The sequence below is a fragment of the Suncus etruscus genome, chromosome 15, assembly GCF_024139225.1.
Source record: "Suncus etruscus isolate mSunEtr1 chromosome 15, mSunEtr1.pri.cur, whole genome shotgun sequence".
Taxonomy (NCBI): domain Eukaryota; kingdom Metazoa; phylum Chordata; class Mammalia; order Eulipotyphla; family Soricidae; genus Suncus; species Suncus etruscus.
In genome coordinates, this window is record NC_064862.1 from 84383077 (window position 1) to 84395527 (window position 12451).

General features: G+C 38.4%; 1 protein-coding gene across 1 annotated transcript; it reads right to left on the bottom strand.

Annotated features, from left to right (window-relative positions):
* Nucleotides 1-10715: 10715 nt before the first annotated feature.
* Nucleotides 10716-11636, bottom strand: LOC126031166 (olfactory receptor 7A5-like). The gene has a single exon (XM_049789453.1). The coding sequence runs from the start codon at nucleotides 11634-11636 to the stop codon at nucleotides 10716-10718; it is 921 nt and encodes a 306-aa protein (XP_049645410.1).
* Between the last annotated feature and the right edge of the window lie 815 nt (nucleotides 11637-12451).

The following is a 12451-nucleotide window of genomic DNA, read 5'->3' on the forward strand; positions in this document are numbered from 1 at the left end:
CATTTCCCTTTACTGTATTACACACAGATTTCCTCATTAAGGTATTCTATATACCATGAATAAGTGAGATAATCTTATGTTTGTCCCTCTTCTTCTGGATTTTTATTTTTGAACTTTCTTTTGTATATTACACCATTATACAGAAGACTCTCATGCATTGGTTTTATGGAGGAGAGTTTTTAGAATTATTTTTGTCATTTGATTTTTTTTCTAGGTACAGAGACATAGCAATTTTAGAAATGTGTGCCACGGTCCTTACAACTTCTGATTTCCTGATTCTGTTCTTTGGGAACAGCACCAATAAATACATATTTTATTAAATAGAAAGTGTGATTTTAGAGAAATTGCCAAAGATGAGAGAAGCAGTAGGGAAGAGAAGAAGCAGAGAAACAATAAAGCAGGTATGGAGGACACAGAGGAAAAAATGTCCCTTTTCATAAATTTGGATCCCATAAGTGGATTCAAGAATATCTGATAAGAAATATAGGAGAATAGAATCAAGTATCATAAAATCTAAAATAAATGTTAGAGTGAATCAGCCATAGAAAGTATGGATAAGGAATTTTTTCAGATTTTCTTTTCTGCCATGATTTTATGTATGAGTGGGGTGTGTATATGAAAATGTATGGAAAATTGACAGAAGTAAATATGAAGGCAAGACTATCACATGTTAGTTTTAGACTGGTCAGGGAACTTGCTTTGAATGCTTGGAAATAAGTTGACTCTGAAACAGAATACAAAAATAATTATATTAAGATTATACAAGGGGCTTTGGAACCATATGCAGATTTTCTGGGTAACTAACAGAAGTGATCAAGAGACAAATTAATGATAGCAAACTTCAAAAACTCCTTACAAAAATCTAACTTTTATTAGTGTTAATTACTATTGTTGGGCTATATTATGCCCATTAGGGAGAAAGATATAATGGGATTTATATATGCTTGTAGAAATGCTGGTACTTACAATTATACTCCACCTCTCCCCACTGAAACCTCAGTAGCCACAGCTTTAATAACATTCAGATGCAGACTCCAGGGAATCAGATCAGTGAGTTTTGCCCAAGGTAACTAACTACCTGGTGTTTGCCAAGTTGTGGAAAGAAATTTCATTGGACAAAAGACTGGCATTCAGTTTCTTACTGCCTGTCATGAAAATGGGGGAATGGGTTAAAACCAAAACTTGTGAGTTCAGGTCAAATGCTTTAAGTATAACAAAATTTAAGAAAACAATGCATATACCAACTTTTTTTTTATTGGGTCAAGGATCCACCCTCCTTCATAACTGGAACTTATTCAACCTGTCCCAGGAAACTGCATAAGGGGCATTCCCTATTCCCTCAAAATCAGGGAACCTTTTAATCAATAATTCATATTCCCAGTCCAGACCAAGAGAATTCCACAGCTTAAGATCATTAATGACTGCCACTTCAGAAAGCTTTGGTCTAGATATTTCTTGCCTTGAAGATATAATCATCATCCCTGGCTCAATGACCTTACAAGATTTGATCTGACATAACAATGCCTTCAGGGAATTTAGGGATGATTTTAGGAAGAAGCAATCTGAATATCAAAGATATTGTAATAGTGGAATATTGGAATTATTGATTCTGGTCATGTTGGGAAAATAATAGTTGTTGTCTCAGTATCCACAGCATGGACTTTTAAGAGAGGCAAAAACATAGCTCAACTTTTATTTCTTTCTTATGCTATTCCTGGCCAATCAGAACATACCTTGGAAGGAGGCTTTTGAAGTACTAACCTTGAGAGTTCTGCTAATGTATTTATAGCTTTTACTGCTAAGCTTAAAGAGAAAAATCCAATGTTAACTATTAAAATTCAGGCCAGGAAGTTTGAAAGACTTGACACTGGAACAAAGTTATCTGTGATATCTTTAAGAAATTGACCCCCAAATTGGTCCTTACAAGACATTCAGAACTTAAAAGTCAGAGGAGGGATCTTGCTTCAAGAGCTCTAGGTATTTGAAGTACATAGGATCAAAAAATCAACAGTCTGTTTTCTTACTGTACATAGCTCTGGTTTCTTTGAACCTATGGGGATGTGATTTACATAAGCAATGGAGGGTCCAAACCCATATCAGCATATTGATTTAGAGGTTTTTGTTATTTTAATTGGGACCACTAGATTAAAGTGCCCAGAACTGATTCCCATTGATAAAAATAAAATATTCCAATCTGGATTCCCCAGTGGCCCATCAACAGCACAAAATTAGAGGCACTTAAAATTTAGTTGACAAACATCTGAGACTGGGACACATTATAACCTCTTTTTCTGAAAAGTACTCTCAAAACATTTGTAATAAAAATTATCAGGTAGTTGAATACTTTTTATCTGATTTAAGATCTGTAGATGCTCAAATTATTTAATAGTTAAGTTATAGAATGGCTTGCCTTCACCAGTAGCCATTCCAAAAGACTTGCTTTTCATTGTAATTGACTTAAAGGACTACTTTTTAGATGGCCAACAGACATATGAAAACATATTCATCATCACTTATCAATAGGGTAATCCAAATCAAGACAATGGCACATATAAAAAATAATAGGAAAAAAATCTCTGTTGGGAGGATGTGCTAAGAAAGGAACTCTGTCGAGCCATAAGTAGGGATGTCTATATTTCTAGAAGGGTACCAATAGAAGGCCTGCTAAGATGCCATTTCCTTAATGAAGATTGCTGTTTTGAAACATATCAAGGAATATTTCACCAGAAGGGCCACTGGTAAGCTTTCTCCCAGTGTAGATGGTTGGACAAATTCCTGAGAAATATTAATGAAATTCATATTATGGTACTGACATTCTGCTTCCTTTATAAAAAAAAAACATTTAATTGGTCTATAGATGATGCTCTCTTGTTGTGTATATAGTAAAAATCTCTTACTTCCTATTTACAGGCAAAAATAGCCTTTATTAAATTGATCTTTACCAGAAAACTCAATCAAAAACAATTATTTTCTCCTTGTCTTTGATATTCCATAGCGGTTTGTTGACAGAAAGGATTGCCTTGCTTCACGGACTTCCCCTAGACCTAGATACTTTGAGTACCTACTAACTGATTTACACTCCCAAAAGGTTTGGTCATCTAAAACAATGAGAGCTTGACTTCTGCCTTTCCTATTTGGATTCTCTTTTTTTTTTTTTTTTTGTAGTTTTTGGGTCACACCTGGCAGTGCTCAGGGGTTATTCCTGGCTCCATGCTCAGAAATTGCTCCTGGCAGGCACGGGGGACCATATGGGATGCCGGAATTTGAACCGATGACCTCCTGCATGAAAGGCAAACGCCTTACCTCCATGCTATCTCTCCGGCCCCTATTTGGATTCTCTTGATATCTTTTTCTTGCTTAATCGCTATAACAAGTACTTCCATGCTGACTAGTGTTCACTGTCAGTATGCTTTAGTGCCTTAATTTTATTATGTATAAAATAACTCTTCAACTTCTTTTTCCATAGAGGTTCTTGGAGATATAGGTCGGCCACCCTAATTTTAAAATTCAGTGGTCTATCATATTAGATTCCATATACAGTGCTCATTATGACAATGTCTTGATAAAATACTCCAACTTATCCTTTTTATTTGATTATTCCTGCTACTATGATTTAAGCTTATGATGATAAGCACCACTGAAATAGACAACTGCACAGCATAGGCTTTTGTTACAGGCCCCACTTATTGAGTATGTTTTTGCAAATTACTATTATTCTTTTTTTCCTCCTTTTTCAATTTAAGTTACTTTACTATTATATCATAATCACTCTCTGGTCAGTTTCCTTTCAGGAAAGGAATCTCGATGCATAAGACATAGTGGATGATACTACATAGGGTAGACTCCTCTTATAGTGCTCAATACCATATTGCTTAGTACTCTAGACGTGAAACTTATGTTTATTCTAAAATTTTCCATGCACAATCTAACCCCGGAAGCTTCATTTAGCAAAGTTCACCCTTGCCATTTATGAAGAGCCTATAATTTGGAAAGCCTTTTCCTTCCGAGGTGTAGGCCCCATTCTTACATTTTTATTTATTTTTCATTTTATTTACTTCATTCATTTTTAAGTTCACTGACCCATTCTACAAGGGTAAGGTCTCCAACTACAACCTATGAATAGATCTCTAATATCTGTCTATAAGTGGATGTGAGTATTGTAGAATTAAATAATTAATTATGGAACTGGATGGAGGTGGATGCCATCCCAGGCTACGTGGCTCTGCAACCCCCATCCAGCCAGCGGGTCTGGGGTACAGGTGAATGTCGAAATCAGACTCATCCAGAGACAGGCATCAGGAAGCATCAGCTTTATTCATGCCCTATTCACCACATGTGTGTGGCCTCTCTCATAACCTTTCAAGCATTCAGCCATTCTTAGCTACCCTGCATCTTAATTCCTTTCAGCCATCTTCCTTTGACCTCCATGCTGGTCAAAGACCAAAAGAGGCAAAGACCCAAAAGCCAGAGAGCCCAGCAGGGCAGACCCCCTAATCCCCTGGCTCAAAGGCTTATCTACCTTTTCCAAGACCCCTCCCAGGAATGGGCAGGGTCTTGCAGGTAAGGTCACACATAATATCTGGTTCCCAAGACCCCTCCCAGAAATGGGTGGGTCTCAGGTAGCTACACCTAAATCCAGGGTGGAGTTACATTTCCCCCTTTTCTGAAATATAAAGACCCTTTGGATCTAGATGGAGATGGATGGTGAAGAATCTTTCTCTGCCATCCCAGGCCACGTGGCTCCGCAACCCCCATTCAGCCGGCGGGTCCCAGGTTAGGTGAACAGCAGAATCAGACTCATCCAGAGACAGACATCAGGAAGCATCAGCTTTATTCATGCCCTATCCACCACATGTGTGGCCTCATCCTAACCTTTCAAGCATTCAGCCATTCTTAGCTAGCCCTGCATCTTAACTCCTTTCAGCCATTTTCCTTTGACCTCCATGCTGGTCAAAGACCAAAAGAGGCAAAGACCCAAAAGCCAGAGGTTCAAAGGCTTATCTACCTTTTCCAAGACCCCTCCCAGGAATGGGCGGGGTCTTGCAGGTAAGGTCACACATAATATCTGGTTCCCAAGACCCCTCCCAGAAATGGGTGGGTCTCAGGTAGCTACACCTAAATCCAGGGTGGAGTTACAAGTATGTATGCAATGGACTCCTCTATGTCTGCCTAACTGTATTATAAATAATCTGTGCCTATATTGTATATAGCCCCTGTTATATATTATCTCTTCTTCCACTTTGTTCACCACCCTATAAAACTCTTTAGATATTCTTACTCCTCAATTCTGATACACTATCTTTCTTTATTTAACCCTCTTCATCTTCTCTTTACTCCTCAAGAACCAAGAACTTCCTCCTGCCCAGTAATCTGCCAAACATCTCCCAAAATGATAGGATACCTTCTCAGTTCCCATATTTTGACCTGACAAGAAGCTCCAGCCACCACTCCTGTTGACTCATTCTATATGGCCCTCACCTGACCTCAATGTGATTTTTTGTCTGCTACTGAATTCAGCTCCAGAGGGCCCCCCAGCTCGATGACACTATCTGATCCCTTACTGATGCAAACCATTTCTCAGACTCCATAAGATTACAGTGATGGAAAAAAAATTGCCCTGGATCTTATCCCCACTCACAATGTCAAAAAACTTACTGGGGATATCTATATTTCTTTGTATGTTTATTTTCTTAATAGTTATAACTCTTAGTGTGTTTATTTCCATATGTAGAGGTAGCCTCCCCCTTCCCATTTTTTGCTTGTTTTGATTCTGTTGAGTAAGAAATTCTAGAAGAAAAATGTTGCTTGAGATAAGGGCTCAGGTCAAAAGTAGAGCACAGAGATTGTATAGCTTGTTATTTTTACCTTCAATGCACCAATAATATAATATGACAACATTGCTTTTTGCATAAGCACATTAAAATGCAGAAAAATTATGTATAGAAACAAGTTCTTAAAAATAGGTATAAGAACCCACAAATTTAATAATACAGAGAACCTTCCACCCTGAACATTTGTCATGGGACTTCACTTAGATCTCATGTGATCTGATATTGACCATCCAACCCTGAACCTCAAATCCCAACCTTAGTGGCACAGTTCCCTGCACCGGCATCAGGAATCAAATTACTCCCTGGGGGAGACCACAATACCATTTTGGCACCAAATTGAGCCAGGGTAGGTTCATATGACACCCTGATGAAGAGGAAACAGCAACAATCTTGATCTAAGGGGAGGTTGCCCTACTTCATCAACTAATGGTCAGACGAAATTAGAAGATCCTCCATCTTAGGATCTGTGCAAAAACCAAGATCACTAATTACAGAAGACTGACTGCAGCAACCGTGACTGAGCAGAACTTTTCCTGGGATCACAAAGAAAGACTATTTTAGGCTTCATCCTAGATCTCTAATTACAAAGGACTGACTTTGACAACTTCGACTGAGCAGAATGTTTTCTAGCACCATAAAGATAAACCTTGGTCTTTGACAACTAACATGTATGGACCTGTAGTCAGTCTCATGATAGTATGCTTCAATGGTAAACAAACCATGTATCTCTTAGGCCAAAAGAGTTTCCTTTTAGTTTCCACAGTATTTACTGAACATATGCAAAAAAAAAAAAAAAAAACTTGCCACATCAGCCCTCCTTTTTTCTTTTAATTTATTTTTCTCTTTTTCTTCTTTTGATTTTATTTATATCTATAGCTTCTAGACAGACAATTATTGTTTGCGTAGGCCCACCAAAATATGGGGGATATGGAAAGGAAAAAGCCTCGGCCTAAATACAAGGAGACCCTACCCCTGAAGTTTCCTGGCATAAGACCAACTATAGGCTCCAAGAATACTATGTTGTCCAATCCAAGTCAAGTGCTTCAAGGAATAAAAAGGGAGGCAGCCTTCTAAAGTAATGCCTTTCTCTGTGTCTAAATGTACACCAATATTTTGGGGTAGTGGTGGAGGTCAATCAATATCCATGAAGGCCAGGTTAAAGAGGAAAAATATATGGACATGTGGAGTTGGTGGTCTGAACTGACAGCCAAGATAATGAGCAGGCTCCTGAGTACAGTGATTAGATACAGGGAGATGAAAGAAAAAAGTTAGTGGCCTTTTATGCTGGAGTCTTGGAAATAGAAAACTTATTGGAAATCAAGTAGAAGAAAAAGAAACTCCTGAGCAAGAGAAGAAACTTAGGATAGGAGCAAGTTAAATATGGTTTGCTTTGATGGAGTTTAACAGGAAAATGGGTGATTGTGTTATCTGTCAATTGCTAAGTATGTAGAGAGAATGCATGGATCTTATATGTGCTCTGATTCATCTAGGTATTTTGGGTTTTCTTTTGGATTACTTGCCCTTTGCTATTTTACTTTCCCATAAGTCTAAACTCTGGGACCAAATTTATGGTCTTGAGAAATGACTAATTTTCCTTTTTCAGGAAGAACCCACAATTTTTACAGGAATATTTAAAATGTGGAGTGATGATAGCTAATACAGAGCCACTCACAGCAGCCGGCAAAGGAAAACTGAGTCTTCTGTTTTCACGAGTACATGCAATTTTTTAAATAGCTAAGCATATTTCTGGAGTAAATATAAAGAAGGATGGCCTATGACTGCTTTGTGGCTATCTGCCATCCCCTGCACTATACAGTTATTATGAACCCCAAAGTTTGTGAATCACTTGTTCTGAGTTTTTAGATCATGAGTTCCCTGAATTCTTAATTGTAAATATTAATGGCATTACAATAGACTTTCTCTATAGATGTGGAAGTCTTATATTATATAATATAATAATAAATAATAAATAAATCTATTAAATAAATAAATAAAATAATAGTAAAATATTATTATAAAATAATTATTATACAATTATTGTATAGTAAAATTATTGTTCCTGACCCAAAGAAGTATTCCTTTTAATGTTAAAGGTTTTTCTACCCCAAATCTAAGCCATTTGAATTCTATTTTTGTGGTGGATGGAGAGATTGTCTTAATTACAAAATAATTGTGAAAGCGTGGCTTTCAGGATGATGTTAAAGGCATAATCCTAGGCATCCATTTAAATATTGAAATTATTTTGGTTTACAAGGATATAAAAGTTCTTGACTTGTAGGGTTATTATGTTACTATGCCAAATCCACCACCACAGTGCCACTATTAAGTCACGACCTTTTTCCACACGATGACCCTTCCCCTCATTCTTTCTTCCTTGGTAATTTCAGTTCTGCCATCAGAGCCTGTATGTTTGTCTTCCATTGGACATGTTCTGTTTCTTGCTTTGTTTACTGATGTACCCAACAGTTGGCTCAGCCAGTGTTCACTGTTCTCCCGACTTTTTAGGACTTGAAAGCTCTCAGATATCTCCCAGTTGCATCTGGCACTGTATGCTATGAATCCTCCTAGAAGCAGCATCCCAACCCCTATGGTCTATGTATCTCTGTGTCAATCCCTAAAATGAGCTGGTTACCTGGTAACTGGGCATGACTAGATCCATCCATGTGGAACTCTAAGCTCTGTCCCCAGGGCCTGCACTATTATGCTGGTTAAAGCCTTGTGTTCTGAAGTGGAACCCTTCTTTCACCTGGTAAAAAAATTCCTACATCAAGTCCTTCCAGGAACTTTCCTTTTGCTCCATTCATAATCAAGATTTCAGATACATTACTGTGATGATCCAAATGTTAGAATAAATTTTGCCATGACCACATGACAGAATAATCATAAAATCTATTGTTAATTCTAGACCTGCTTCACTCCTTTCCTACTTTTACCATCTAACTTCAGACTTGCTGCATTAGTGATTAATTCACTTCCCCAGCTATATAATTATGATATCCAATAAGATTTATACATTCATTTTATGTTACTGTTTAGAGGCCTTTAATTTCAGTTTAATGAATTTTGATTTTCCTAATAAGTACTAATATACTAATATTATTTAATAATGTGGAAGACTTTTTCCAAATCATTCCTTCAAAAGATCCTTACTTTCTAGTTTACTTTTCATTTTTTAAACATTATAACATATCTTGATATGGCTCTTATCTCAACTAGAATTATGTTGGGCTTTCTGGTTCTAAGTGTTTCCTTCCCCCATGTTAGAGTTTTAGCCATTATTTCTTCAAGCAATGTTTTTTACTCCATTTTCTTTTCATCCCCTGAGAAACTTTCTAAAGTAAATGCTACACTCTTTGATACTGACCCATATTTCCATGAGCTGTGTTCAACTTGCTTTACTTTGCTACTGTGGATGAGTTCCATTGTCCTGTCTCTTGCCAGTATTATTTCTTGTTCATCTAAGTGTCTATTGATATATTAGACTTCATTTCAACTCAGTTTTATATTCTTTAACCTTGTAATGTCTGATTAATGACATATATTTTTCTGTCAGCTGGTATATTTTGTCATATTGCATGAAAAAAATGAAGTAAACTTCATCTAATGTGAACCACTCACTAGTTATTTGTTATCTGAAAAAAATCATGAGATTTTCAGCAGTTCTCAAAATTATTACACAGGGGGCCAGTTAACTATCCCTCAGACCATTAGAGGTCCAGAAAATAGATCTTTTAAAAATCTGTGAACAATAGTGTTCTGTGGGCTATAGCTTGAGGACTCCTGCCTGAGACTGAATGGAGGTGTCAAGGAGAGAGGGGGGGTGAGGAGAGAGAAGAGAGCAAAGAGAAGAGAGAGAGGAGAGAGAAGAGAGAAGAAAGGATAGTAGAGAGGAGAAAGGAGAGAGGATAGAGAAAGAGGAGAGAGAAGAGAGAAGAGAGGAGTGAGAGAAGAGAGAAGAGAGGAGAGCAAAGAGAGGGGAGAGGAGAGAGACGAGCGAAAGGAGATAGGAGAGAGGAGAGAGAAAGAAGAGAGGAGAAATAGAAGAGAGGAGAAAGAGAATGGAGAGGAGAGAGGAGAGGAGAGAGATGAGAGAGGAGAGAAAGGAGAGAGAGAAAGGAGAGAGGAGAGAGAGGAGAGAGTGAGAAGAGAGGAGAGAGGAGAGCAAAGAGAGGGGAGAGGAGAGAGAAGAGCTAAAGGAGATAGGAGAGAGGGGAGAGAAAGAAGAGAGGAGAAATAGAAGAGAGGAGAAAGAATGGAGAGGAGAGGGAGGAGAGAGATGAGAGAGGAGAGAAAGGAGAGAGAGAAAGGAGAGAGGAGAGAGAAAATAGGAGAGAGGAGAGAGGAGAGAGAAGAGAAAGAAGAGAGAAAGGAAAGGAGAGAGAGGGGAGAGAAAATAGAGAGGGGAACCCGGAGAGATAGCACAGCGGCGTTTGCCTTGCAAGCAGCCAATCCAGGACCAGAGGTGGTTGGTTCGAGTCCTGGTGTCCCATATGGTCCCTCGTGCCTGCCAGGAGCTATTTCTGAGCAGAGAGCCAGGAGTAACTCCTGAGCACCGCCGAGTGTGGCCCAAAAACCAAAAGAAAAGAAAATAGAGAGGGGAGACAGGAGAGAGGAGTGAGAGCAAAGAGGAGAGAGAGGAGAGAGAGAATGAGAGGAGTCGGAGAGGGCGGCGCACTTCTAACACATGTGCACAGCACTAGTCAGCCACGAAGCAAGCAGGATAGAAAGCAGGGGCAAAAACTCCTGGCAGGCAGGATAAATGTCCTTGGCTGCTAGATGTAGCCCAAAGTTGTGGTTAGTTTGGGGACACCTGAGTTAGATAATAATTGGTTTTAACTACTGCTACTTATGAGGAAGTCAGGAGCCTGTCAGATGGCATAATTCTCAACTGAAAAATTTAATTATGGCCTGCTTTATATCCTTATTTCTAAGGCTGTAAATAAAGGGGTTTAGCATTGGAGTGACAACTGTGTACATCACAGAGGCGATTGCACTATTCTTGGGGTTTTCAGTAGCAGCTGAACTAAGGTACACACCAAGTCCTGTTCCATAGAACAAGGAGACCACTGTGAGATGAGACCCACACGTGGAAAAGGCTTTATACTTGCCACTAGCAGATGAGATTTTCAACACGGAAGACACAATCTTAGAATAAGAGTAAATGATGCCAGTAAGTGGAATAATACCCAGGAGTCCTGCAGTAAAATAGATGACGATGTCATTGAGGAAGGTGTCAGAGCAGGCAAGTCGGAGCACCTGATTAAGTTCACAGAAAAAGTGAGGGATTTCCAGGTTTGTACAAAAGGACAGTCTCAACACCATCAGGCAATGCAATAGAGAATCCAGGACACTCAATATCCATGATACTAGCAGCAGGATTCCACAGAGCTTAGGGTTCATGATGACCATGTAGTGTAATGGATGGCAGATGGCCACAAAGCGATCGTAGGCCATTGTAGTCAAGAGGAAGTTATCTAGCCCTCCAAAAATCATAAAAAAGTACATCTGGGTGAGGCATTCTCCATAGGTGATGGCTTTGCTCTGCATCTGGATGTTCAGCAGCATCTTAGGGATGGTGGAGGACGTGAAGCAGATGTCTGCAAAGGAGAGATTGGAGAGGAAGAAATACATAGGGGTATGGAGGTGGGAGTCACTGATTATGGCCAAAATGATGAAAAGATTTCCAATGAATGTTATCAGGTACATGGACAGAAACAGCCAAAAGATGAGAGGCTGTAGCACAGCTTCTTGTGAAAGTCCAAGAAGGAGAAATGCTGATGGAAGTGTTTGGTTTTCAGGTTCCATGTAGCTCATGGAGTTGCTGGAATGGAAGCCATAGTAATGCAGATTTAGGTACAGGTATTGGCCAATAAATTAACATAAAATAGATGGAGTTTTTCAAACATAGTTAATAAACTTCTATTTATTATCTATATCACCTATAGATTTAGTGTGTGTAACTGAAGATTTCAAAGTTTTTGAAAGTTTTGAATGCTCTTAATGCAAAAATAAAAAAGCAAGACTTGTTACCAAACCAGACAGTTTCAAATATACAGTTTCCACTACAGATGAAATTCTGATTGTTTTTTGCTTGCACAAATTTTTAGCCTATTATTTTCCATACATTATTCTAGGTCACTGGAAAAGAGCATGGAATTAGAAAAAAAATACAACCCTTAACGACATTCCGTCTTGGGGGGTTGTGGTCAGATGACATTAGAATATCAGTGTTTTAGTGTGGGTTATTATTATCAAGTAAAATAGTGAGCTTGATAATGTTGTAAATAAAGTACAGAGATAACTTCTGACTAATTCTTGTAATTGGAATATAAAGTGACGTATGAAGAAAAACATATGAGGACAGTGGAATATATTTATGTGAGGAAGAGATTTCAATAAAAGAGTATTCAGGTCAAGCAGAAGAATTCCCCAAAGGACCTCATATTGGAAATTTCTGTCACCATCTGAAAGCAATGTGTGGTGTAACAGGAATAAATTCTACAAAAATAAGATGCCAGAGACAAGTTAGTAGCTATAGCAGGAGACCAGAGAATGCAGTGCTGTGCCAAGCTGTCTTCCTGCTGTCTTTTAATGTGTAAGACATTGCTATCGAGGGTGGA